Raw genomic sequence first — 27,984 nt, forward strand, 5'->3', positions numbered from 1 at the left:
CCATGCAACCAACAAATTTTTGAGACCAACAAATTCGGGATGCCCTGGCCGGGAATCGAACCCGGAACCTCCCAATCATAGAGAGGTAGCGCCACAACCACTTCACTATAGGAGGCCGACTCGTGATTGTCGAAATTGTTTTTCATGTCATCTAATTTGGGAGAATTTCTTTGTGTGTAAAATCCCTAAACGATTACAAGTTATAACATTAACAAGTACCTGAAGTGTGCGGAATGCAGCCTTTTGAACTAATAAACTGGAGAAACATCGGTTACTTTCCTAAATTTTGTCTCATTTTTTCCCCTCTTTTTTTAAAAAAATTCGGAAGAGGGAACATTTCCGGTATAATTATTACTCACGGGCAAAGTCAGTAATACACACTACGAGGAGGAACCCAAAACAACCGGAATTTTGCTGTAACTTGAGAACGATGGAAAATTTTCGGGTTCCACCGCAAGGAGGTGTAACTAGGAGCTAGGAAGAGTCCCTGGGCCAAATTTAAACGTCGTAGCATAATTTCTTTTATTTTGACGAGACTTGGTTCAAGGGATTGTCTGGCGAGTTGGTCGTTCTTGAAGATGGGTCAATTTCAGTAACATATCACCTAGCGCTCAAGTTTTTCTCTCTTACTCGATGAAAACACGACTTTCTCTGTTAACCTTTTGAAGTGCTGCTTCTGGAGGACAAATCATATCAAGAACTTTACAGTGTAAGTACGGGTTTTTCCTTTAAAAATGGTGCTGTATCACCCAAAACCCCTGTTTGGGAGATTTTTTTAGATAATCGTGGAAAAGCAACATTTTAAGAACACTGTAATTGCGCTGGTTCCTTTTTGCAAAATTCGATCCATTTATGCTTTACAGATGTTATAAATGGATTTCATGTAGCAAGAAAGAACAAGGAACATTCCTATTTCGCTAACATTCACTCAAAAAAAAAACTACGGCCCTGTGACCCGGTTGCTCTGGACACTGGTGATCCCGGCGTTAACGCGCTGTGCGCCAGCTAGTACTGGACCCAGCGGCCGGTGTCCCGTGGACCCCGCGCGGCCTTCATGGCCGTAAGACCGGTTAGGAGCCGAGCGTAAGTTACGGGTTTCAGGATCGGAGCCAACCGCTTCCACGGCCGTTGGCAGTGAGGTGAGATTCAGTTTTCGGAAAATGGCGTCACCATCAGATTAAAATTGAGACGGCTACGTGTATATTCGCAGAAAATTACAATATTTTACGTCAATGTTATTCAGTGCGTGAATTTAAAGTTGCCGCCAGCCTTGAACATTTTCGGGAGCGATCGCAGCCACCACTCAGCGTTGTTTATTGAGGTTAGAATCTAGTAAATTGCTTGTCATTGTTGGTCATTGCTCATTACGTGTGTTCGTTTTTCGTTTAATTTTGGAGGTTTTCGATATATTTTCTTGATTCTGTGCGGTGCACGATTGATTCTTAAGTTCTGTGTGATAACGCTTGTCAAATACTTTCGGAAATGCGACGAGAGTTAAGTGAAAATTGTCAGTTTTACCTACACACTGAGCTCATATCCTCTCCTCCTGTAAGTTCGTTTGCAATTCACTTATTTTCCCCCTACTAAGGGAAAGAACTTAAATCCAAGAAAAGCAATCAATTACCTGCCACGCATCTTCCCACAGAGTAAATTACCGCCACACTAAAATACTGATAATGTAGTCACAAGAATGTCTATTTACCGATTGCAACTTCATTGTGCCACCTTTGCTTGCTCATAAGATTGGGTTGATTTTTTATTCCATTTCAATCTAATCTCTGGCTTATACTTAAATGTTTTCAATTGAGAGTAGGTAGTATTTCACTCTCCGACATCCAACACCTCCCTTCTCTGTTGCCAAAATAGCTGTCCGCCAGCGGAAGCTATAAGCCAATCTTGCCTGCGTTGATTATCCGATAAGAGCCAGTGCAAACATTGTTGCTGTGAATATCTCTCTGATTCCATATCCCAATTCTAGGGAGCTCAGTGTACTGTAATAGTGGTAAAATTTTGTGTGAATCGCGCTTCAGTTTGCTGAAGGGAAGATCTACAATTTTAACAAGTGTGACAATTTTCGGTGGTATATTTCTTCGCTAATATTTTGTGGAAATTGTATCCGGTAGTTATTGCGGAGAGTTATATCTTGAAGTTTTGTCAACTTTTACTTCTGAATTTACACTTTGAAATATTCTCAACCTCATTTTCAAGATTCTGAAGCTTTTCTAGTCGTAAGGAGTAAAAATCTGTAAGTACCTAGACCTACGCCTGTGCTTTTCCTTTGTTAATCATTTGGGTGATTTCCTACTTTGCATTCGTATTTTTTATTGAGGGATGAACCAGGTTTTGTTTTTGACAAATGCTGAATTCTCATTGAGTGAAAGTAATTACATTTATTGAGAACGGGCTGCCAAGTGATAAAAATGATTTTTCAATTTACATTTTTCGCTGCAATGAGTTTTAGCAATTTATCATACCTTGGACAGTCTGTTCTACATTTAAAATAGGTAGCATGAATTTTTGATCTATCTACATTTGTTCCTTCCAGTGCTTCCCCAGTGCTTTATTTATTTCTACGAAGGCTTGCAACATTAAAGTTAGGTTTTTGAAAATTTCTCTTGATATCTCTACACGATGAATAAGCTAACATTCATATGCTGATTTTCTTTCTCAATAAGCATCATCTCTTCTCTAAGATTCATCTCTTTTCTCAAATTGACTTGCTGAACTATCAGCCTAGGAGTTCAAATCTCTCTTGATATCTGAAACATGATCAACAAGCTAACGTTCATATGCTCTTTTTCTTTCTTAGACATTGAATTATCCATCACTTTCCTGAAACTAAATTGTTATGAACTATCAACAAAGAAATATATACCTATTTTAAAAAGAAGGAAAGAAAAAAAATCTTGTTCAGAAATTGACACAAGATAATTCACTCAATGTTTAAAACTTTGCTGGAAAGTTTTTCTTTTCTAAGTATGTACTTTAATGGTGAATTTTCAGCTGTAGTTCCGAAAAAATCCACCACGTCGCGGACAGCGGCGGCGCGCAGAGCTCCGGCCGTCCAGCCCGTAAGTAGCGCCTAGAGCGCAAGCTGCCTATGCCGCTCGAGGCCGCGACTTACGGTTTTCATGTCCGTAGGACTCCGCATCGTCCCCGCACGTAGCAATCCGGCCGTCAGGCGCGTAGGCGAACGGTAGTGCCATATAGCCCATCCAGTCCGTGCTCCAGGTCCGCTGCTTATGGCCTCCACGGCCGGAGCTTTTTTTGAGTGTTGGGCATCCTTTTCCACCCCATGAATACAAACTGATCATTTAAACAAGTTTTATCTCGACTCCCGGTGAACTATGAATTCAAGACGGAAATTACCTTTGTAAATTTAATTTAGCTCATGATTTTAGTGATTTTTTGAAAATAAGATTTTAAGTTTCACAATGGTCAAGGTGCTCCATTATTTCGATATATACTTTAAGATAATTTTTTAAGGCTTGGATACTCATTTTAAAAACGACCAAAATCTTTCTGCGAAAACTTTAAAAAGGAATAAAGAAATAAATAAGTAATATCCGCTCCACCAAATTATACTCCATATGGGTGGATGTCTATTAAGTAGAAAAGGCATGCAACTGCCCAGAAAATTTAGCACACCGAGTCGGAGTCATAAATTTCACAAAATCACTTGAAGAAATGAGATCCGTGTATGCTGCCGTGCTAAGGAATAGCGCCTTATGAACATTCGAGAGTTGCCACATTTTCCTGGATAGAACATGTTTTTTTTCATAAAAGTTTTGCATATTTTTTCTTGAAATTTTCATCAGATATTTTAGATTAAATTGTGAACAATATTGACTGAAAAATTTATGGGAAAATATTTAGAATATCTAAAGTAAATTCGTTTTTTCTTATAGGAAATCCGGCAACGTCTGAAGGCTCATACGGCGTTTTTCCGTAGCACGGAAGTATGGAGGTTTCGTGATTTTTCCAAGTTTTTTTAAGAACAGGAGAATTGTACTAATTTTTCAATGAAACCTCTGACAACCAAAATACGCTCTAAAGGAGTGAAATTAAGTTTAAAATATTTTTCCCAACAAAGGAGGAGTTGCGTTTTGGGCCTTTTCCGGCCCCACCTGGATTTTGCTAAATGTTTCATATTTTCAAAGTACTAGTTTTAGGTAGACTCTGTGCCAAATATTAGACCGAACGGAGCCCATGCAAGGGCGCAGCAGCGCCTCAAACCCAAAATCCTGGAATCGAAAAACAATTATTTTCGTCGACTTTTTCGACTGTTATCACTCTTCCAGCACATGTTTCTTATGTATTTGCGTACTTTTCGTTTCTGGCCTTTTTAAAGGCCTCCGATAAATTTTAAGGGGCCTTATGGCCCATTGTTGCCATTTTTGGCCCATTTTTAGGGGTTTTTTCCATTTAACACATTCAAAACTCAACTTAATCCAAAAACTGTGTACATTTTTGAAAAGTACGTAAAAAAATGAATAAAAAATGTTCTGTACAATTTTTTCCTATGTTGCCAAATTTCCGAGAAAATTGGTCCCAAAGTGTCGAAAACGGCAAAAAATCGATAAATCGCCGCGTCTAAGGTTCAAGAAAGTGGAGTACATTTTTCATACTGTACCAGATAACAGCTCTTATCCATCCATACAACATACTAAAATATCATAGTTGTACCTGGATTCCCACGATGTGAAAATTGACCGAGATGTCGATTTTAGCGGCCTTTTTATACTTGAAGGCAGCTCTTTTGAATGTTTTTCGACCTTAGTCACCCTCTATGGGTGGGTACTCTATGTATTTTTCTACGTACTTTTCATATCTGGCCATAAAAATGGCTTCCTGTGAGTTTTAAAAGGCCTAACGGTCCATTGTTGCCAATTTTCACCAATTTTTAGGGGTTTTTTTCAAGTTTACGTGTGTGAAACTTAATTTAATCTAGAAACCGTGTACAATTTCGGAAAGAACGTAAAAAAATACATAGAAATGTGATTTGTACCTTTTCCCCACGTCGCCAAATTTTCGAGAAAAATCGTCCTGAAGCGTCAAAAATGCCAAAAATTGGATTAATCATCACGTCGGAGGTTCCAGGAAGTGAATTATGACATTCATGTGGATCGTGGGACACTTTCTCCACGCATTTTCTGTTCTTCGGTATATTTGGCCTGTAGCAAGCATCTTGAGAACCAAGGATTATCTCGAGGTTACAGGAATAAAGAGGTGAACTGGAGTGAAGGATAAAGTAAAAGCACCTTGAGGGCCCGTTTTGTCACGTTCATCTGCGCCATTACATGTTCCTTGAGATGCATTGCAATTTTCCATTTTCGATACGTTATTTGTAGTGAAAAAAAACTTGAAATTCACTTCCTGGAACCTCCGACGAGATGATTAATCCAATTTTTGGCATTTTTGACGCTTCAGGACGATTTTTCTCGAAAATTTGGCAACGTAGGGAAAAGGTACAAATCACATTTCTATGTATTTTTTTACGTTCTTTCCGAAATTGTACACGGTTTCTAGATTAAATTAAGTTTCACACACGTAAACTTGAAAAAACCCCTAAAAATTGGTGAAAATTGGCAACAATGGACCGTTAGGCCTTTTAAAACTCACAGGAAGCCATTTTTATGGCCAGATATGAAAAGTACGTAGAAAAATACATAGAGTACCCACCCATAGAGGGTGACTAAGGTCGAAAAACATTCAAAAGAGCTGCCTTCAAGTATAAAAAGGCCGCTAAAATCGACATCTCGGTCAATTTTCACATCGTGGGAATCCAGGTACAACTATGATATTTTAGTATGTTGTATGGATGGATAAGAGCTGTTATCTGGTACAGTATGAAAAATGTACTCCACTTTCTTGAACCTTAGACGCGGCGATTTATCGATTTTTTGCCGTTTTCGACACTTTGGGACCAATTTTCTCGGAAATTTGGCAACATAGGAAAAAATTTTACTGAACATTTTTTATTCATTTTTTTACGTACTTTTCAAAAATGTACACAGTTTTTGGATTAAGTTGAGTTTTGAATGTGTTAAATGGAAAAAACCCCTAAAAATGGGCCAAAAATGGCAACAATGGGCCATAAGGCCCCTTAAAATTTATCGGAGGCCTTTAAAAAGGCCAGAAACGAAAAGTACGCAAATACATAAGAAACATGTGCTGGAAGAGTGATAACAGTCGAAAAAGTCGACGAAAATAATTGTTTTTCGATTCCAGGATTTTGGGTTTGAGGCGCTGCTGCGCCCTTGCATGGGCTCCGTTCGGTCTAATATTTGGCACAGAGTCTACCTAAAACTAGTACTTTGAAAATATGAAACATTTAGCAAAATCCAGGTGGGGCCGGAAAAGGCCCAAAACGCAACTCCTCCTTTTTTCATAAGTCATAAGTCCTAGAAATCCCAGTAGGAGAAACGGCATTCGCGCATTTTTTGAAGAGCAAGCAAGAAATCGATGGCATCAAAAGCAGGTGTGAAATGATGATGCGTTTTAGAGTCGAGCCAGGAAAACAGTTCGAAACGACGAAACTGAAAAAAGAGGCGGAAAAATCGTCGAAAATCGAGGGAATTGTAGGAAAATGAGCATTTTCTGTTCCAAGGTAAATAGTTAAACAAGAAATCAAGAAGAACCTCGTCACTATCTTGCCCGGCCCTGCAATAAGGTACAATCGAGCCTCTGAAATGACCAATAGAAAAGAAAAAAAAAGGAGAAAGCAAATGGATAAAAACAAAAACCTTTCAGGGAATGGGTGATAAGAACAGAGCACTTCTTTCATGTCTATTCTGGGATCATATCTTACTCTGTGATATAAAATAGTAAGAATAAAACCCAGCGCCGAAGGTGCGAAGCGTTGCGGAGGGGGGGGGGGGGGGCGGCTGACCGCAAAGTAGTCAGGGGCGTACTCTGTAATGTATAGATACTATTTGAATTTTCAATAAGTGAAGCCGTGAAAAGCTTTCTTTTCCAGAATAAGATAAATACCATTTGCCTTAAAATCGTAAAAAAGTAGTTCTTCACTTCTTCAGGTAAAAATCTGTCGGAAAATGAAATGAAATGTTTTAAAAATGATGGAATTTTTGAGGAAGTCAGGAACAATCAGGAGTAATTTAGGTAAATACGAAAAATCATGTCTACCAGGGAGAATGCAAAAAGCAAGCAGAGAGGAAATGAAACTATGCAACATTCCCATTCTTTCCGGACGCTTGGCCTGTTAGAGCTTGACCGGCAATCTCGCAATTTAAGAGCCTCGGGAACGGATGTTAATTTTAATTTTGATGAAAGGGATGAATCAAGGAAAGGAAGGTAAAGATTTCAAGTGACGGCAGTCAGTCTCCACGTCCAAGAATTAGGTATATAAGTATATGTATGAAATGGACGTATTTCTATCAACCGGAACTACGTGCATTCAGACACGAGCCCTGAGACCCATACGAAGATGTGCATAACAGGGCTCACGTCACAATGCAAATAATTCCGTTTGATAGAAATACGTCCAAATATCCTAATTCGAATGTAGGGAATGATAAAATCGAACAGAATATTTATGGTTCCCTCTGCTTCTTTCAAGGAATTTAATTTAATTTTTATCAAGATGTTACCTTTAAAAATTCAGTGATTTAATTCTCGAAATCACCTACGATTGCATTATTCCGAATACGCGTGGAGACGTTTTGCATCTCCAGAGACGCCTTTTAATATCCACTAACTACAGTTGCTTCTGAAGCAGGCCGTTCCGATATTTTTTTGTCTCCCCGCTTTTAAGGGTTTATTGGAATTTTTTCATTCATATAGGCCTTTTTTTGTGTGTGTGTGTGAGGGTGAGGGGATGTGTGTGTGAAAGTGTCTATATTAATCACAATATGCACCCATTTGAATTGATGCCACAAAAATTTTTGATATGTTTGCCACCATCGGAGACTTTTAACAGTATTTTCAATGGATCCTGTTGAAGCGAGCCGAAACGGTAATTTCGCATCCCGTAGATTTCCAGAAGGAGAATTTTTTCTGAATGGAACAACGCTAGATTTCCTTTTATGGCGCCACGTATGCACCGATACGCCTGAGATGCGATGGATGCTTGCATCTGTTAAAAATAATTTTGAAATTTTTTTATTTATATATTTATTCATGACTATTCAATTTTTTTTGGGAAAGGGGATTTTTAGAAAGAGAATTAGATTAATATTGAATACGGTGCACGTTTATCTGCAATGAACGGATGATTTGTATTCAATTGAAGCACATATCTAACAAAACGGATTGCACGAGAGTTTGTGATTTTTTGTGAAGAAAGGCTATAATTTGATTTTTTCAAAGGAGAATAAGGCAACCTAATTCTCTGAACTTTTCGCTGAAATTTCCTCGCACAGGGAAGAAAAATCACGACAGTTTTGAAGTATTGCCGAGTAGTTTTCCAAATAAATAATAAAGTATAACGGGAAGTCTGCGACGTCGCAAACCGAGATATGTGGCTTGGAAGTTTTGCCAACGATTTATTATATTCACTGCGCCCCCCATAAATTCCTCAGAAGATGCAAAATTTCAAGTGCCAATTTTATTGGTAAAAAATAAACTTTTCTTCGGACTTTTATTGAATTATTAACATTAAATGTATTTATTAGAGTAATTAAAACTGAAAAATCATTCATAGCCATCGAAACTTAGTCGTCCGTGCCTCCTTGACGTTTGACTTTCCAACTCGTGATTCTCTTACCATAACGGTACGAAAAAAGCACGAGAGTTGCGGAGACGGAGGATTTTTTCTTTCTCAGATTCATAAAAGAAGAGGAAACAGGAGTCCGGCCGGATCCGGAGTCGCGGCGCGGGTGTGATACCTGGTCAGCCAGGCCAGAGCGAAAGAGAAAGGTGCAAGGGTGCCGTGCAACGCAGAATCGGCTGGAGGGTGCAGGGCAACAAGACGGCGGGGAGGGGAGGTCCACGCATTGATAGAGCGCGTGTCGTGGTGGAAGTATCATACAGGCGTCGACTTGAGTTAATAAGCGGCGGCCACGGTTTTAAATCCGATCCGAGATCTGATTCAAAAGCCGGGCCATTTGGTATCCGCTCAAGTGAGGGGATAGAATACCAGCGTCTTTTGCTATTAAATCAAGATCGGACACCGAAAGGCCAGGTATAAAGTTCGGAATCAATGAACTCATACAGTAGCCGGGACAACCGCTCCGAGTTCGTCGATGGAGAACCCAAAATTCGGGGAAAGGTAACTAGACCCCAATTTAAAACCCATTAGCGGCCAGTTCGCTCATCGATCGTGAACCGCGTGTTGATGCGAAAAATCGTATTGAATACCGGTTGAGGATAAAGAACTCTGGAACTGAGAGGTTTCGTACCTAGCTATTACAAGCGCACTTTCATCCAGAAATATTTTTTTGCTATTTCCAGTTGAAAATTCGCTTGTAATATCTGCAGAACATCACACTTTTATAGTTTTATGTTTTTTGCGGCCTTGGTCCCATTTTTAGTTATTTATTTTGTATTTCACGTTTACGAATCAGAAAATTTATGAATTATTGAGTTTTTAGATGATGATCTTTCAGTACCGGTAACAACGCAGCACGCAGCATTCTTACCGGGATGACCGAACTGTATGTTACTACAAAAGTAGCGTTCTAACTACAACTAAGAATTAGATGAAACCTAGAATCCTTTTTGAGCATTTGAATGATAAGCGAGCATTCTTTTTTCCATGTATTTCTCATCCCCTTTTTCCCTCCTAAAATCCGAAAACTGCAAATTTCTTTATCTGCAATATTTTTTTTTACGAGAGGAGAAGAGGGCACGTCAAAGTCAATCCCTAATTTCAGTCATTTAATTTATACTGTAAATTGTAGCAGAATAATGCATTGTAGGATTAATCTAAGTTCGGAAACTTAAAAATGCACCCGTGAGGCTTAAAAAAATGTACTAAATTTGCAGATAACCCGTTAACATGAGGACTAAGTTTAACAAAGTTTAAAACACTTTTGACAGCCCCCCCCCCCTCCAAATATAACAAAAAGTGTATCAACATTTTCTCAAAAAAATTTAATTTATGCAATGACTGCATTGATTTAGGGGCGAGTCTAAGAAACGTACCTGATACAATCCAATCACCTATGGGAAGCCTTGCTTGAACCTCCAAAATGCCGTACTTGAAAGAGAACTTTTGCCGTGTGCTGATGCGAGCAGATTGTACGGGGGGTAGAATGAAATAGTCAGTATTTCTTGAGCACTCATTGTTAACTACCTCTCCCGTACACCTGAAATTATCAAATCATTTGGCTTCAGATCAAAGGAAAGTTAAAAGACCTGCTGATAGTAAGTTAGCTTAGTTTTCAAAATTCTTCCAAACAATTTATTAATCATAAAGTCAATGTTTAACTTGTTGGTTTTTATTTCGTGCGAACGTGTCACAATGATAGAAGTTGCTCAGGACGTAGCAGTCTAATTTTCGTTCAACGATTGTGCCGTTGGTCAATTTCATTCTGGTAAATTTAATTTCTTTAAAGTGGAGCTTTATAATGTCAATATGTACTAAAAATAACGTATACCTCTCAAGCTGGATGTGTCCATTTTCAACGAAATTGTCATCAAAAATCGTGGGCTGAATGTGAAGTACTCCATTTCTGTAGAAGGTATTCTCAGGTTTGGAATCGTAGACAGTGAACTCGTAATCCTGAAACATATTATGAGACAGGTGCAGTTTTTTGCCAGTTAATTGCTTGCTTTGTTGAGTGCAAACGCTCGATAATAAGTCATCTCGCCTTCATTTTTATCTATCGGCAATACGCACACCCGTGAAGCGCAAATAGTTGCATTCAAGCCACTCTACCTCATCGACGTTGCGTTCATCTATGAACTAAAATACGTACGTTTTCTTCCTTTTTTTGGTGTGTGTGTGTGTTATTTGTATTTTGAGGTACAACTTGGCATTTTTGAAGTTAGTCGTTTGATACTTTTGGAAATGGGAAAAAATTTAGGAATTAACGACGGACGTAATCAATAAACCCCTCCTCCTTTTTTTTAAAAAGAACTTTACAAACACTAAAATCATAATGTAAAATTAATTCAACTTGACGATTTTGACCAATAGGATTTACGCTTGCTCTCCCCGACTCTCTTGTAAAATCGATTAAATGTAATTCCACTAAACTCCTTTGTTGTTTCAAACTCCGATGAAATAAACAACCCTCAGAACACTATCATCAACGATTATGCCCCACAGCAAAAATGACTATCGAGCCTTAGTTCCTCCCCCCCCCCCCCCCCCCCCATTTATCACAATTTCTACGGCTCATGAGTTTTTGGCTATCGGACTTTATTGTGAACTAAATCATGAATTACCTACCCTCTGTCAGACGCTCATAAGCTCATGTATCGAAAAGAAAAAATTGCTCCTTCAAATGAGGAGCTTGGAGGACACGGTAGGGCATATTAGTGCAGTCTCTAAAAAAATTGAGATAAAATAGTGATTTCAACTAAGACTAGTCATGAAACAAATTCTATCACAAAGTCACACGTAAAATCCAATTTTTAAGCGTCAAATAATTGTGAGTCAAAATTGTTTTTCCGCTCTAAGGCTTCGTGTAATTTTGAACATTTGAAAAGGTATTTCTCAATATAGCAAAAACTGCACCTATGCGCCTTATCCTCCAGCCCCTTGAATGAAATGTGATGACATCTTACCGGTTTATTAGCGACTTTGACTTCGTGACTCCAGAAATCAGTGTCAAATTTCCGGAAATCGTCGTAGAAAACGACGGAATTTTTGCAGGTCCGATGTCCATTGACAATGGTTGTCGACACAGGACAGTTTGTTTGAGAACCGGCTCCTGTCGTTTCTTGATTGAGTTGCGCAGAAGGCCTCCCTGTTTCTTGATTGTTATTAATTGGAGCAACGGGTTGATACGTTTCTTGATTGACTGAACCTGGAGGTTGATACCCTTGATTGACTGAACTGGGAGGTTGATAAGTCCCTTGATCAACTGGACTGGAAGGTTGATACGTCCCTTGATTGGCTGAGCCAGAGGGTTGATACGTTCCTTGGGCTGGAGCAGAGGGTTGATACGTTCCTTGATTGATTGGGCCAGAGGGTTGATACGTTTCTTGATTGATTGGCCCAGAGGGTTGATAAGTTCCTTGATTGATTGGACCAGAGGGTTGATACGTTCCCTGATTGATTGGACCAGATGGCTGATATGTTGCTTGATTGGCTGGACCAGAGGGTTGATACGTTCCTTGATTGATTGGACCAGATGGCTGATATGTTGCTTGATTGGCTGGACCGACAGGTTGATACGTTCCTTGACTGATGGGACCAGAGGGTTGATACGTTGCAATCCCGATACCCAAAGGAGGCGGACTGTTTGGTGGGGATGGTTTTAATACGGGTTTATGCGCTACGTTTAGTGGATCAAGCAAGCTGACGACGGTCCCCAATGCCAATGAGGTCCGCTCAGCGTCCAAACCTGTCTTTAAGGCTAAGAGACCTCTGTTTTCTTTTTTAGGGCTTTTGATAGATGTTCCATTTTCCCCATCTATAAAACAGAGAGGGAAAAATAAAAAAGATGAAAATCTTCAGGTATCTGATTGAACAGCTTTAAAGAGGCCGTTAAAAAAAAAAAAAAAAAAAAAAAAAAAAAAAAAAAAAAAAAAATTGCTCGCTCTCCTCCTCCGCACAAAGTAGCTCAGTTTGTGGTAAATTGTAATTACACGGTGAAATTAATGTTTTTAAGGGGCTCCTAGTGTTGAAATGTTTTGTTATGCAATTTAAAGGAATTGTAATTTTTCTCTGTTTCAAACTACCTATTTTTTGTGTATCCGTTTATAGTCGACATTAATTCGACAAGATATGAAAATATCGCAATTTCATTTACTCTAATTTTTTCGTTGCAAAATAATACTTGGAGCACTGAGAGCTTGACTCAGCCAAATTTGCTGAAAAATTTCAATTTGACTTTAAGAATCATGCTTCCATAAGGATCTTGTTGATAATACAATTTCGGACGATGAAAGTATTCTACTATTCTCTCTATTTTTACTGATATAATATGCACTTTATTTCTTTTTCGAGTTAGGAATTTTTCTTCCTGCTTGATTTGCAACTGAAATGAAGGTCACGTTATTTGAAAAAAGAAAACGTTGAACATCTTTCTAATGGGTCGGTTAGTCATATCATAGAGCCGTGTTTTGATCGTAAGCAAGATCTAAAAGTTAGCAATTGAAATTTGGGGCCAGGCGGAAAGTAAGTTGCTACGTCCAAGATATAGAAGTCATCATATGACGTCATCTATAATGTTTTTAGAAAACTGAGATTTCGAATCAGGGGTATAAATTTTGCATTGAGCAGATCTCAAAATTTTTTCGACAATCTACTAGATGACTGATATGCACACCCATCGAAATATGATTTTCTAGCCCTTCATCAAATTCTGAGGCACAGCACTTTTGGAGGAGCGTATGATGAGATTTCAAGACAATCTCGTCTTGTGAGAAAAATAAACATTTTCCCGTAACTCCATGAAAAGGAAAAGTTATCTTCTATCTAAAATAATTTACCAAGCTGGAGACTTGTGATTCAAATTTAAAAGGAAAAAAAAATTACCTGCGTTGACAAGAATCGCGAAAAATAATAGGGCCAACAAGTTGGGAAAAACGGACGAGTGCATTCTATCGGAGCACAAAACAACTGAGGCTCTTAACATGAAAAGATATCAGAGACGGCAACTGTAGCCTGTAGGTAAATTGCAGGATGAGAGAATAGGTCGCGAGGGATAAAAGGATGCAAAGAATTCGGCCAATGGACGCTTGTCTGTTCGCGAAGATTCAACCGGTTTTCCCCGCTTGTCATCATAAAGAAATATAAAGATAAAGATATGAATAGTTTCTTTTGTCATATTATTACTTTCCATATTTTTGCTCGGCGAAGTCAACTTCAAACAGGAGCACAGTGATACTAACTGGTTGAAACGTAGGTTTTGCATGAAATTAAATACTCTTATTTAATTCGCTACGTGCGTTCGCAATGAAATTCTTGTATTATTCCTTTCAGCAAAAAATAAAATTATCCTTTTTATTTGATTCTATAATTGAGCTCAGACAAAAATCTTGCCACTTTCGGATCAATTTGAACGAACGGGAAATAACTCGTATTAAATACCTCAAAAAGAAGGAACCAGTCAAATTCCACAAATCATCGATTTGAATGGCAAAGTTGTATAGAATTCAATTCTACTCAAAGGAGAAATTATAATATTACGTATATTATAGAGAGGTGGTGACTCACAAAAATTGATCCTGTGAGAGGAATGAGCTCATCCAATTAGATAAATCGTCCTGAAGTCGCACCTCATCAAATTAAATTTAGTACAAAAGAATAAACTTATTGGCTCTAGTGCGACTGAAATAAATTTTTGGCGCGTATACGTAGTATACCGCCTTTGCGATCGTTTCGACCCCCCCCTCGATACAATAACCGAGTCCCCTAGTTCCTTACCGAAAAGTGACTACCGCGAACTTCTGAGATTTTCCAAAGCGTGTAAAAAGTTTACTAATCCGTCAATAATAATGATTAAAATTTGTTTCTCATTCTGGGGCTCGCTAGTTTATGTGTAATGAATACCAAGAGTCTACGTTTCTTGGTTTTTTTTAAAAAAACCTTAGAATGGGGCGCGCTGATTTAAAATATGCATATATAAGCGGAAGCAAGCGAACTGATTCGAGGATGGCTGACCAGTTCGGCACTCCTTGAATGAGAATTTCACTCACTCCGTTTTGTTCACAACGTTGCTTTGACATATCTCCACAACACTGTTATCCTTTTCAAAAGTTGGTACTCCTTGCTCTGATAGCCGGGGCCACCAGGATAGTGGTAAGTGCAATCTGTGATGAGCCTCGAGACTCATTAGACCATTTGCTAAACGTGGCTCATACAGGAGTCCACTAAGCCCTCTCGTCCCCACGCTCCTGATCACTGCGTCGGCGTCACGAAGAACAATGGGCCTTGGGTCCCAACGCGGCCGATACCCGTACCCCAATTACTCACGCTTCATTAACCATTTCACCGTCACGCTAGGATTCATCCAATTTTCAAAAAAAATTGTTTCGCATGTATTTAGCAATTTTTTCCTTACTCTCCGTTAAAACACAAATAAAAAGAGACCTCATTCATAAAAATCGGCCGAATAGAAGAGAAGTTACAGTAATCGAAATCCGAAGAAATCAACAAAACCTCGACTCCTCGATACGAAAAATAAAATGAAGGGGAAAAAAAGAAAGTATAAATTACAATTAAATATAATTGACCTCAAAATTTGACAAACAATTCATTTATATACCTAACGCTGAAAAAACTGGGAGAAATTACAAAAAATTTGCCTCTTGCAAGGGGCTTCTTTGTAAGAATTTTGACCTGAAGACAACGGTCGAATAACAGCAGTACTCCATACAATACACGGTGTGCCTGAACGAGTTAAACATTTTTCATACGTCCAAATCGAAAAATCTTTATATTTTTAACTACAATGTTTCTTGAATCGTTTAAGCAAAAAAAAAAAAAAAAATTCCGTCGAGATTCTGGAACGCAAAGGCGCTTTAAAAGTATTCTGGGGCTATAATAGCTAAATCACCGGTAGTAAATTCGTTATATTATTAAAAAGAAATTGACTCCATAGTTTAATTCCTTAGTTTCTTGAATACGATTATTTTAAGCACTTAAACATTTATACCACCAATTTTAGCCATGGGGTGATTTCCTGAGAGCCGATAATATCACGAATTTCTCATAGAACCCCTCAACAGTGGCTTGCTTTTTTGGCAGCCGATTCGGCCATCGAACCGGAGTTTAAATGGAAGCTGATAATAACCCAAAGCTCTGAGAAAAATTTTGAGATGAGTATAAGAACGGTTTGTTGTAAGTAGCGAGGAGAGGCGGGCAAAGCGGCTAAAATCCTATCTAATTTTTACAGTTTTTCTGTTGAATTAATGTTGCCGCGGGCTTCTGACTGTCCACACATAGTTCTGTTCAGCATATCGATACATAAGTATTTACATTTTACATACGTAGAATCTAATTTTCACGTCGGGGAGTTGACATATTTTGATTTTTTCGATTTTATACGGAAAATTGATGGTTTTTCGGGATTGAAATTATTATTGTTTCATGAAAAATAAATGCACCCAAAATGACTATAGCATATTGATTCTTACACATTTGCACTCACAAAATTGGTTGGTAAATTCAACGAGTGGGTGCATCGACCTGGTATATCAAGTTTCTGCAATTTTTTACGGCAAATCAGTAGATTTTCGGGATGTAGATTGCTTACTTTCAATTCATGAATGAATAAAGCAACGACATGGTTGAACTTCTTTGCATGGAAAGACGTTTAAAATAACAAAATCAAGACGTATTTAATGCAATTGCATTTATATCGAGTCAATTTCTTTTCAATAATATAACGGGATTTTTACTACCGGTGATTTGGGTATTTTAGCCCCAAAATACCTTTAAATCGACTTTATCTTCTAGGAGTTCGACAGAATTTTTCCTTTCTTCGCTTAAATTATTCCGTAGCACTTTTCTTCAAGAATCTGATAAGATTTTGCTTGAGGCAGATCAAAAAACTTAAATTCGATCGAATAGCTTTCTACTTTCACAATACACGGTCTCGTTAAGGTGCGTCTTTGACCTCGCAGTGTTGGATCGTGAATTCTCTTTTTATGCTGTTTGCCTATTTTGAAATCTCTGTAAATGAAAACTAAAGGGGTTGATATGTGCGAGTTAATGACGCGCCTTATCAACACATTGTGTTGGAGTTCACTGCTTGTTTTATGATGTAATTACATAAATCTAAAATTGTACAATTAATGGGCTTTAATTTATCGACACACCATAGTGGCGCGTGGCTTCGCGATGTATCGATTGATATGCCATTCCACCTTATGAAAAAAGATCGATAACAGGGCGTTCGTAACGAACACCATAATAATCGATTCTTTACTATAGCTTCATGAGATAAAATCGATAGTCGATTATCACGCCTCGCCACTGCGACACACTCGACTGAGAACGTTGTGAGCTGTTAAAAGGGGTGGATGGAGTTTCACCGCATTTCGATACATTGATTACATCTGACTATAAGAAAATCTAGAAATCGATGAATGGGCACCAGGTTGTGAGTTATTTCGAATTTAAAAGAATATTTGACTAGAAAATTTATTTTCAAATACAACCAGATATAAATTCTACAATTTATTATCACTGAACCCGCTAATACAGAGGACTTCAAAAATTAAAAGTTAGCAGTGTATATTTTTCATAATGTTATACCTTGGAAGCACAATGGTTGTTGCCGTGAATGTAATTTTTACACAAACCAAATGTTTAAATCACAAAATTGAAACTCTATACATTTTTTGAGTTTTGAATAAGTATAAGTTCTTAAACATGGTTATCATACATTTTGTTCGTGATTTTGCTCTGGGGTTTATTTTGTGAAAAAAAAAATCTCATAAAACACGTAGATGGTAGTCATGAAAAGGTTGAGCGCCTTCATTTTTTTGTATAGTCAACTTAAGCATCTATTAGCAGGAATGGTTGCATTGATGTTTGACAATCACCGGCGTGTCCTTTTAAATTACGATCATCTTATCACAATTAAATGTTGAGATTAAGAAAAATATTTCTACTGTTTCTTCCTCTTTTATCATACCATCGTTCACTTTCATCATTTTGGTTTCACATTCTGTTCCCTCTTTTCCCCTTTCCTGTTAAACGATCGACTCTCACGGATTTTGCTCTGGCACGGCGCGGCGGTCTGATGGCATGAAACGGGAATGGAGAGCGGCGGCTATTCTCTTGAGTTGGGAGTTTTTTCTCCTCCATTTCCATCAATAGATTCTGAGCATGGCTGTCTGCCCCGATATGTATCGATTGTTTTACATACAATCAAATGGAGAAGCCCTAGTTTTGTCTACTTGTAAGAATCGCCACTATTAGAGAAAATAGGGGCACCGGGGAATTGACACCCTTCAGCTGGAGGGAGGATTCTAAAGTGCTGTAACTTTTATCGACTTGATCACAAAAGTTGAGTCTCCCTCCCAAGTTCTCTGCCACTCGTTCCTTCGGTTCCAAAACGTCAGCATTGCCTAGAAACAGAAAGCATATTATTTCATGATGAGCCGAGGTAGGTACGATTTAAAACGCGGGACGCGCGGAGACTCGAACGCGTGGATATAAAAGAGAGCGTGGATGAAAAGGAGAGAGTTGTACACGAACAAATGTTGTTGTCTCTTCCTTTACGACAGGTCTTAGAACTTTTTCAATAATTTCCATGATGGAAGTTTACGATTTTACAAGCTGTGGGCTTATTTAAGGTACCCTGAAAAAAGGCTTGTTACCTACGGGTTCTACATCCTCGTTTTTTTTCCTGACGCCCCTCGCTGATTAAAACAACCCCTTGAAGCGGCGCTCCAAATGGAATGCTGAAGAGACAAAAAGGCTTTAAGTGCCTTCATTTGGGCGTATATGTGACACGGACATCCTTAGAACACGAATAATTGCATCCAGGCGTTACTTTTAAAAAAGCCAAAGCGGAAAGCGCCTTCATTTGTTATGCATGCAACACAGATATCCCAAGACCACGAATAGTTTCATCAGAGCGTTCTCTTGTTAGTAACGGCATCAATCCGTCAATAGTTGAAAAGTTAGGAAGAGAAAATGTTCGTTTGTGATTGAATCGCAAATTTTAATGTAGTCTACTGAAAGAGTATTCCTCAGAGCATTAAAAATATCTTAAGGAAAATGAATGCGCATAATAAAAAGATGATTACCCTGGGGTCCGTGTTCGACCATGGCTTGATATAACCGTTACTTGAGGCTCCTTCGTCAAAATCCCGTACTCCACCGACGTAGAGACCCAGACTTAAGTAGAACTAGATTTGAAAATGAAGAAAATAAATATTAGTGCCACAGAAAGGTGTGACGCTTTGCGTCCAGATAGGGCAATCGTAGTAAATTTTGTTAGTTCTTGGCTTTTGATGACAGTTTTAAATTAACATAATCTAGAATAAAGTGAGAGTAACCAACCTGATTTATACAACTTGGCCCGATTTTAACAAACATCATTTATAATTAAGTCACACCAAGATCGCACCAATGCTAAAGAAGTTTGAAGTTTTCTGCCCTCAATTAAAGATATAGTTTAACGCCTATATAGGAAATGGAGCTACTTACTGACTGATCAAAAGGGGCAATGGTAGTTCCTGTGTTCCAAAGTTTGATCTCAGAATTTGAAAATCCTAGCACGTCACTTAGCCTTGATCCGTGAGCATTTACCATCATATTTTGTTTCCTTCTACCATCAACCATGAACGCTATATCATCTGTTTGTGAAAAATGATAAATGGATCCATTAATGAGATTAAAAATTATTTATTTATCTTTATGAAAAAATCATTTAAAATACTTACGAAAAATATTACAGAAGCTCAGGTCTTTGTGATCTTTGTGATGGTGCAATTCAACAAGGAAGATTCGTTCTGTTAAAGTCTGGAGTCAATAGTTTTAAAATATATAAAAATAATCTTTGGAAAGAACCAAATTATTTTTACTTCTTTTAAGGTTGAATCCTGAACATTTCCCTCCGAAAAAAAAAATTTCACTGCGTACAATGGACATGTATAGTTCATTTTTTAAATTGACACGTTCAATTTTAACAAAAGTTACTCTTAAGAAAGATCCAGGGTAACAATAGGACACAAAAATAGCCCAAATAATTCAACTAAAAACCGCAAGAAAACGGGTAGAAAGGCTGAAAAAAAGAAAAAGCCTGTTGGACGTTTCGACGCTCTCCTCAATTAAGATAAAAAAATATATATAAAATTATAAAAATCAAGACCCTTAGACCCCCATTTGTGATAACAAAAAGAAGAGAGGTGATCCTTCATCCTAAATCTTTCTGTTATCACGAATGGGGGTCTAAGGGTCTTGATTTTTATAATCTTTTTCATTTTTTGTTTCCTAGTCGAAGAGGGGGTTGAAACAACCCCGTAACTTCCCAGGCTTTTTGTTTGTTTCTTAGCCTTTGGTTACCCGTCTTAGTTTAGATTCAAGTATTACCTGGGGTCCAGATCATAGTGAAGTTATGAAACACATTCCGCCAACCAGATTTTTCCGAAAAGTAAGCTTTTTTCGCTTTGACACTGGTCCCATAGCCAAGCATAACTGATCCTTCCACCGTTTGACTGCCCATTTCTCGCCCATCATCATACTGCAGGTTGAGGTTGCCTCGTGATATGATCCGAATTTTCCCCGATTCATAATACGGTCCATAACTATTATCCGACGGTATTAAAGCCATCTCTGGAAATTAAAAAGATGAGGAAAATTATTTAGTTGCTTGATTTGTTTGAATTTTCAAATATTTTATTTATGATTATTATACTGTTTTGAAGGAGTGAACACATCTAATGGAGACTTTTTACGAAATTGCGAACTATATTTCGTGTGAAATTCGATACATTTACCTGCAACAATCCAGTCGCCAACGGGAAGTCTTGCTTGAACCTCAACAACACCGTACTTGAATGAGAACTTTTGTCTCGTGTTGATTCTTGCCGATTGAGTGGGAGGCAAAATGAAGTAATCAGTGTTCCTTGTACATTCATCATTGATCACCTCACCTGTGCACCTGAAATTAGAGTTGTATTTTTTATTTCAAAAATTATTTTTAAGGCATTGTCTCAATTTAAGTCGATCAAAGTAAGGGTTCATGTGACTGTAAAATTGGTATACCTTTCAAGGTGTATGCTCCCACTCTCTACAAAGTTGTCATCAAAAATTGTAGGTTGAATATGGAGAGCTCCATTTCTCATGTATGTATTTTCAGCCTTCGAATTATAAACGGTGAATTCGTAGTCCTGAAACATGCAAGCACCATTTGTTTGAGAATTAAATCAATGAAAATCATGTTTAATAACCAGGCATGTGCAAAATAGGATTGGGTAGTCATAATATTTAACACCTTGACTGGGATTTCAAGATGTCCCTTGGATCCTCAAAATCTCTCTGATAGCTCATTGAGTACAAAGGACTCAATGTAATTAAGGACCATGTTCACTTCAAATTTTTGACAACACGCTTAGAGGCACATCTGAGGGGCTTGGAGGAGGCACAACATAAGTGCAGTTTATGAAAAAATTGAGATATTCATGAACTGCTCAACTAAAACTAGTTTGAAAGTATACTCAATGTAAAAGTCACAACTAAAATCTAACTTTAAATCATCAAAATGCGAGTTTAAACTTCCTCTCTGTCATACGGCTCCATGTAATTTTGAGACTTTAAACGCGTATTTCTTGAAGTAACATAAACTGCACTTTTGCACCTTGTCCTCCAAGCCCCTCATTTCAGCTTTATACATTCACAAAATATGTATTTTGTGAAACCTGAGTTAAAGCTAAAGGTATCTGAATAAAAAAAATTATCAGTTTGATTTGACTTGTTGAATGCAATATCTCACGTTAGGATAATCTTAGCTTTATTTAATAGTCGAGTTCCTATATACGCTGCAACTGGTTGATTGCAAATTGCTCATCGATCCGCGCATGTTTGCGGTAATCAACATTCAGCAAGTGGCACCAATGTATCATTTACAGCTCCCACTTATCGCGTATGATCTCTGCTTAGAGCTTATAAAACAGATTATTGGGGTAGACTGAAATTAATACCTTTAGGCCTTAAAGACTTGTTTTTTCCCAAAAAAGGGGGTATCGTTGAGGGTCCTTTGTGAATCCACCCTGAATTTCCCATTTTCCAGATTTTCTTTTGAAAGGTTTGCTATCAATATAAATTGGTCCGAGTGACTCCCTCACATTCCTGATGAGCAATCCTGAAAGAATTTTTGCTCCTCCAATGAGACTGTCATCAAACAGTGCGTCGAATGCGACGAGCTGTGTGTCACGAAGAAGTCGTGCGAGCCATTGGCATCCATTGGGGGATGACAATACACGAGAAAGAGGCGGCACACGCTCAGACGCCAGCCACGCCGCCGCGTTGTTGTTGCGACGACACGGGACGCGCGGAGACTCGAACGCGCGGATAGGAAAGAGAGCATAGAAGTCATCCGTTATCGAAATCATGTGCGGCGCATCCAGCAAATGGGCAACATCGTATTTTCTCCATTTAAACCCATGGAAATGTATCGATTCTTGGAGGGGCCTGGTGCTCTGACCAGAATTGATTATTTAATATAAGTTTAAATGGAAGAAATCCGGTGTTGCCAAATTGCTGAATCCGCTTCTGTTCCCTCCTCTCGTTGCCGGACACCGGTTAAAACAAATTACAACGATCTGCAGAGTGAATATTACTCTCATTCACCGGCAAAGCGTCATTAAACACCGATTCTCTGGCAAAAGGAATCGATCAGGGTCGTTTTTTGGCCCACCCTATGAATTTCCTCAATTCTACGATTTTTTGCTCATCGCTCTATATTTTGCGAAATGCAACATTATTCGGTAATTTTCTGTCTCTATTCAGGACTAATATTGACCTAATCATGGGTCTGAACGCCAATTTTGGCGGAAAATCTGCATTTTTCGCGGAAATCGGCCCTCAGGCCCATACTAGGGTCAGTATTAGATCTGGAAAGAGACTAGAGACCATCCGAGAATACAGACCACCAATTAGAAAAAAATCGAAAAATCTAGAAAATTCAGTGTGGACCCAAAATCGGCCCTCATCGATACTCCTTATTTAGTAAAAAACCGCAGTATTTTAGAAAAATTTGTTCGGTGTCTAAATGTTTGTTCAGTTCCGATGCAGATTGTTTTTTTTTCCACCTGCCTCCACAATGCACACGTATCGAATGATACACCTAATAAATCGAACTATACTATCATATTCTCACCGGTTTATCAGCAACTTTGACCTCGTGACTCCACCGGGTGCCATCGAATTTCCGGAAATCGTCGTAGAAAACTACAGAATTCTTGCAAGCTCGTTTCCCATTGACGACGGTCGCTGATAGCTGACAGTTGCTTGTCGGGGAGGGGGTTGTTGTGACCTTCTGCTGCTGAGAGGGCGTCTTCTTCGTTGTTGAGGGGTGTGTTGTTCCTCGAGTGGTACTCGGACCGAGTGTCACAGCTCCTTCATCTACGAAGTACCAAACAGAATCAGTCTGACGTCACACAGTGGATCGAGTCAAAAGGAGAGGTCGGACAAAATTTGAAAATTTTTATTGCTTACAACTACGTTTATACAAAACAAAGAAACAAATTAAAACGGGACTAAGGCCGCGAATAATAAATAAAAACACATAAAATAAAATAAAATAAAATAAAATAAGAAACCCGGGACGTTTTGCAGTGATCACACCCGCATTTTCGAGCGGCAAAAACAAGAAAAAACACTATGAGCCTTACCGTTGTTATTGTGAGACTTTACACTTTGACACGTAGTCTAAAGTGTGACAGTTGTGAGACATCCACAACGGTGAGGCTCATAGTGTTTTTTCTTGTTTTTGCCGGTTGAAAATGAGGGTGTGATCCCTGCGAAACGTCCCGGGTTTCTTATTTTATTTTATGTGTTTCTTTTTATTATTTGCGGCCTTGGTCCCGTTTTAAGTTGTTTCTTTGTTAATGTTTCGGGCCGATTAAGTTGTTTCTTATTATGTACAAAACTTTGAGGTGATAAAAGCGGTTTCATTGGTTTCCTCGTAGGCTCTTCTTCTTAAACCACCCCTTGAAATGTAAAATGTGACGAACTAAACATAAAAATGTGTAGTTGTTCATGTCCGACCTCTCTAATTGACTCGACCCACTGTCGTCACACAAAAACCATTATTTTGAGGTACTCAAAGTTACACAATGATTCACGATCAATAAAATATGCTCATATCCTATCTCTGAAACTGAAATTACGAGTAAAAAACTTTGAATATTAGTGAACGTACCTGCTAGCGGAGTTCTGTAAACTTGCAATCTCCAGTTACCTCCACACTTTTCACTGGGATCCCCGGAACATTGAGTGTTGCATTCTGCGTCAGATTTACGTTTTTCCTGGGCCGGCTGCCATTTCCCGCAAAAACATTCATATCTGGGACAAAAATTTAGTTATACTGATTAAAATCTAACTAGAACGTACGCGCTCGTTCACTGGATAGGCAATTTGCGATGCATAGAAAAATTGTAGCTTATTTGTATGAACTTCAATTTTATCACAGTGAGTTTCAAAAAAGGGTGCTCCTTCAATTGGCATACAAGCAACATTCTTTGCACTGCGATGCAGCGGCAATAATTTCTCCACGTGATCATAATGGATTGCGACATGTGCTTCTTGGGAGGCGGGCCAGTAAAAATAACTTCAGGCAAATAAATTACCGACAGTCTGACAACCGGTTCATCAGAGCATCTGGGGAAATTCGCGGGCCGGTAACGGTTGATCAATGTACAGGGTGATTCAAAATTCCCGCACAAACAGTATTTGCCATCACCCCTTTACTTTCAAGCAATTTGAGGTAAAGACTCCGAATCTTCTGAGTATTCCTAGGTCATTAAGGAAACGACTTTTGAGACCCCCCCCCCCCCCCCCCACTTTAAAAGGGTTCCAGCAAGAAACCTAGTTATTGGGGTGGTGCAAAAACTTTGAATCACCCTGTATCCTCAACCGCGGTTCTCAGTCGAACTTATACTAGGAGAAGCCACCCACCTGAGTTCTTCCTCAAGAGAGGCTCAAACTCTGTCACTTGGATGTATTTGAAGATCAAAAGGAACTATATCCATTCTTACATGAGCCTCCAGATCCATACAAATACATGCACGACAGGGCTCATGTGACAATACGCATCATTCCTTTTGATTGACATACGTCCACTTCGGATGATGACGACCTTGATTTCGTCGGGAGTGGGGCGGAGGCATATCGCGAACTTCACAGTATTGCCAATTTGTAGGGACTTCAGCGGTTTCCCCATAAGGAATAACGTAAAGCAAGCGTATTTTACCTTATAAACGACAAAACTTAAGCCATCTAGGCAGATTTGTCTTTCAAGGCAGGAGTTCATGATGCGCCAAACAACAGTTGGTCTTAATAACAGCCACCGATGGCATGGTATGCACTCGCGGGTGTTGGACGAATTACTCTCGAAATAAATTGTTCATTGACCTCAGAACTTGTTTATTGACCGTAGGTGCCCACCCGGTAAAGTGCGTTCTCGAGCCGTTGGCTCACAATCCGTGATCTAAGTGGCTTGCCATCTCATAACAGAAAGGAACAGTTTAAAAACAACCACCTAAAAGGATATTTTTACACTCTCTCAACAGTTGGCAAATTCTGTACTCCACGTGCGTGGTTCGAACTTGATTAGGTATGTTATTTTCGTGCGTGTGGGTATTCCCAGCTTTCCTATGTCTCAATTTCTTTTGTTGGTACTTCCTTACCTTTTTCATTTCCCTTTTCGACGACTATTTTATAGGTGAACGTCTATGAGTTTTCAGGTACGGCACGTTGCGTTGGTATATTGCGTTGAGTTCAGAATATCGGTTGCCAAAATCCAAGACCATGTATCACCATTTGTGACGTTGCAAACTTCCTGTCCTCCTTTATTTTTTCCTCGGAAAACTAGTCAACGTAACCTCTTGAAAACTTCCTTGATTCTTCCTCTCTGACAGCAGAATATTCTATACGAATATCGAGCTATTAAGTTGGCTTGTTCTTCCTCGAGAAAATCGAATGAGAGTGGATTTAAAATACCGCATATCTTTGCACTTCAGCCATCGATATATTGAAGAAGAATCGAATAGAAGAACATTTTATAAGTAATGGGGCAAAAGTTGGCTTGATGTTCTCTAGAGTATTATACAGCGCTTTACGTAAAAAATTGGAAATATCAGATTTTTCTAATCCATGAGTTGGTTTTTCGTTGTACCTTCACCTCAATTGCTATCTTGCCAGCCTCTACATATCGCAATTAATATTTCATTTATACGGGCTCGGAGGACAAGGCGCATAAGTGCAGCTCTTACTGTTTCGAGAAAAACGTGTTTCAAGTTTCTAAATTATACGAGGCCTTAAGGCGGAAAGAAAGTTCAAACTCACATTCTTATGCTTAAAATAGGATTTTACCAATGAATTTTTCACAGAATTTATTTTACTTGAAATCACTAATATGTCAATTTTTCTCGAAAACTGCACGTATGCGCCCTGTCCTTGAAGTCCCTCAATTAACATCAAATCAATCTAATCTTTATATATGTATTATTTTGTTTCTGTGCGATAGAGAGTCACCGACATGTGGAACTCAGTCTTGGCGCTCGTTGCTTTCCTGAGCGTCTGCATTCCAGGGGATGCGTGGCGCGTGACCCTCCACGCGGATCCCAACTTCAAAGGTCACGCAGCCGAGGTGACCTCCGAGGGCTGCTCCAATATCCCTGGGGACATCAACGACCTCTCATCGTCCATCAGCGTCCACGGCAACTGCGTCCGGGTCTACGAGCACGGACTCTGCCAGGGCGAGATGCGGGAACTCTTCCCGGGAAGCGCCGGCCACCACGACCTCAACATCCTCAACTTCGATAACACTCTCAGCTCTATCGGCCCCTGTCCCAAGGGCTTCAAGGTCGATGGACTCCTGTCCCTGGTGCATTCAGGCGCCATTTGAACGCGCAACATCCATTAGTAGATCCAGCAAATTGGCAACATTGTTTTTTCTCCATTTGAACCTGTGGAAATGTATCGATTCTTGGAGGCACCATGGGATCCGACAACAATCGATTATTTAGCATAAGTTTAAATGGAGGCAATCCGGTGTTGCCAAATTGATGGACCCGCCTCTCTTCATCGCAGAGTTTTATTGGGAGTGTATATCATCGCCCTCCCGACATACAAAAGTAGCAGTGATCGCGATTAGTTGCGATTTGATCAGCGAAATTATCGAAATTTTATTGACGTTGATTTATTGTAATATTATAGGATAAACGTTTTAGATAAATTGCGATTTTATCAATTTGCGATATAATCGCGATTATATCAACGGTGAACAATCGCGATATTATCGAACAAAAAATCGTTATACACTGAGATAAAATTTTGATTCTGTCAAACATAATATTATGGAGAGAGAATTGCGACAAGATCGAGGATAATCGCTCAGATGTAGATGAGCCTGGCGATTTGATCACCAAAAAATAGCAAAAAAACTCGCAACCAAAAATGTAAAAATATCGCAACTTTCCCGTTAAATAATGCTACTTAGGTCCTGACATAAGGGCTTAACTATAGCCCCTGCAATGAACCCTGTCATCCATAAAATTCGATGCTTTTCCGGGCTCATGTCAGTGTTCAGTCGCGCGCTTTTGTTAGCCGGCGGGAAGCATCTCTGACTGATTTTGCTTCTTCATGCGACGTTAGACTAATTTAAGCTAGGAGTCTTTTTTCAGTGTAAAATATTACAGCTTCAAAATGTATGCAGCTCCTCTCGAGCTTTTATTGCAAGCTCCAAACCGCCATTGTTCTCGTTCATTTTTATTTTTTTTTACTGATTATATCTTTTTATTTTTTTCCGTTCCATATAGTGTGTATACACTGCTCTACACTTTGATGTCAATAAATTAATTTACAGTTTTGTGAACTGAGGTCCCGTTGTTTGGAGACAGTCACAATTCAATGCGTAAAAAATGATAAATTTAGCCATTTAGTAAAGCCTCTGTGGATGTTATTAACTTGAAGTTGTAAAATTTAGAAGCAAATAAAACAAGTCTTCCAGCCATTAATTTTAGAAATCACTCATATCAATATGTTAATCATAGAATAATCTGCAAAATATGCAACATACATATGATTTAAATACTTGTATTTTCTTTTTTTAAAAAAAATAATAATGGTGGAAATTATGCTTAAAAGCTTAAAGCAAAAATCTCATCTCCATGAGAAAAATTGATTCCAGGCTTGATAGTTGACTGGCTATAGAATGACACCCA

General features: G+C 38.8%; 2 protein-coding genes across 3 annotated transcripts in view; one reads left to right on the forward strand and one right to left on the reverse strand.

The window, feature by feature from the left end:
• The window catches only part of LOC109031452 (uncharacterized), a 54,228-nt gene that overhangs the window by 6,127 nt on the left and 20,117 nt on the right, over window positions 1-27,984 (reverse strand). The window contains exons 19-30 of the mRNA XM_072299624.1: window positions 23,961-24,103; window positions 22,917-23,161; window positions 20,804-20,928; window positions 20,536-20,699; window positions 20,129-20,371; window positions 19,244-19,392; window positions 18,841-18,942; window positions 18,067-18,156; window positions 12,912-12,945; window positions 11,695-12,545; window positions 10,560-10,684; window positions 10,105-10,268 (exon numbers count right to left, since the gene is read on the reverse strand). Of these exons, the coding sequence (XP_072155725.1) occupies window positions 10,105-10,268; window positions 10,560-10,684; window positions 11,695-12,545; window positions 12,912-12,945; window positions 18,067-18,156; window positions 18,841-18,942; window positions 19,244-19,392; window positions 20,129-20,371; window positions 20,536-20,699; window positions 20,804-20,928; window positions 22,917-23,161; window positions 23,961-24,103 (2,435 nt within the window). The remainder of the gene's footprint in view (window positions 1-10,104; window positions 10,269-10,559; window positions 10,685-11,694; window positions 12,546-12,911; window positions 12,946-18,066; window positions 18,157-18,840; window positions 18,943-19,243; window positions 19,393-20,128; window positions 20,372-20,535; window positions 20,700-20,803; window positions 20,929-22,916; window positions 23,162-23,960; window positions 24,104-27,984) is intronic.
• LOC109031494 (uncharacterized) lies at window positions 924-27,819 on the forward strand. Of its 2 annotated transcripts, none has more exons than XM_072299827.1 (2): window positions 924-1,321; window positions 26,286-27,819. In XM_072299827.1, the coding sequence occupies exon 2, from the start codon at window positions 26,298-26,300 to the stop codon at window positions 26,664-26,666; it is 369 nt and encodes a 122-aa protein (XP_072155928.1). In that variant the 5' UTR covers window positions 924-1,321; window positions 26,286-26,297; the 3' UTR covers window positions 26,667-27,819. The 2 variants fall into 2 exon arrangements, with proteins under 2 accessions (XP_072155928.1, XP_018898571.2); XM_019043026.2 differs by lacking the exon at window positions 924-1,321 and adding an exon at window positions 24,998-25,373 and having other exon boundaries at window positions 26,286-27,816.

The sequence above is a fragment of the Bemisia tabaci genome, chromosome 4 (assembly GCF_918797505.1).
Source record: "Bemisia tabaci chromosome 4, PGI_BMITA_v3".
Classification (NCBI taxonomy): Eukaryota; Metazoa; Arthropoda; class Insecta; order Hemiptera; family Aleyrodidae; genus Bemisia; species Bemisia tabaci.

Coding starts and splice junctions, on each gene's coding strand:
- LOC109031494 (XM_072299827.1), top strand. CDS start 26,298: ATGTGGAACTCAGTCTTGGCGCTCGTTGCTTTCCTGAGCGTCTGCATT.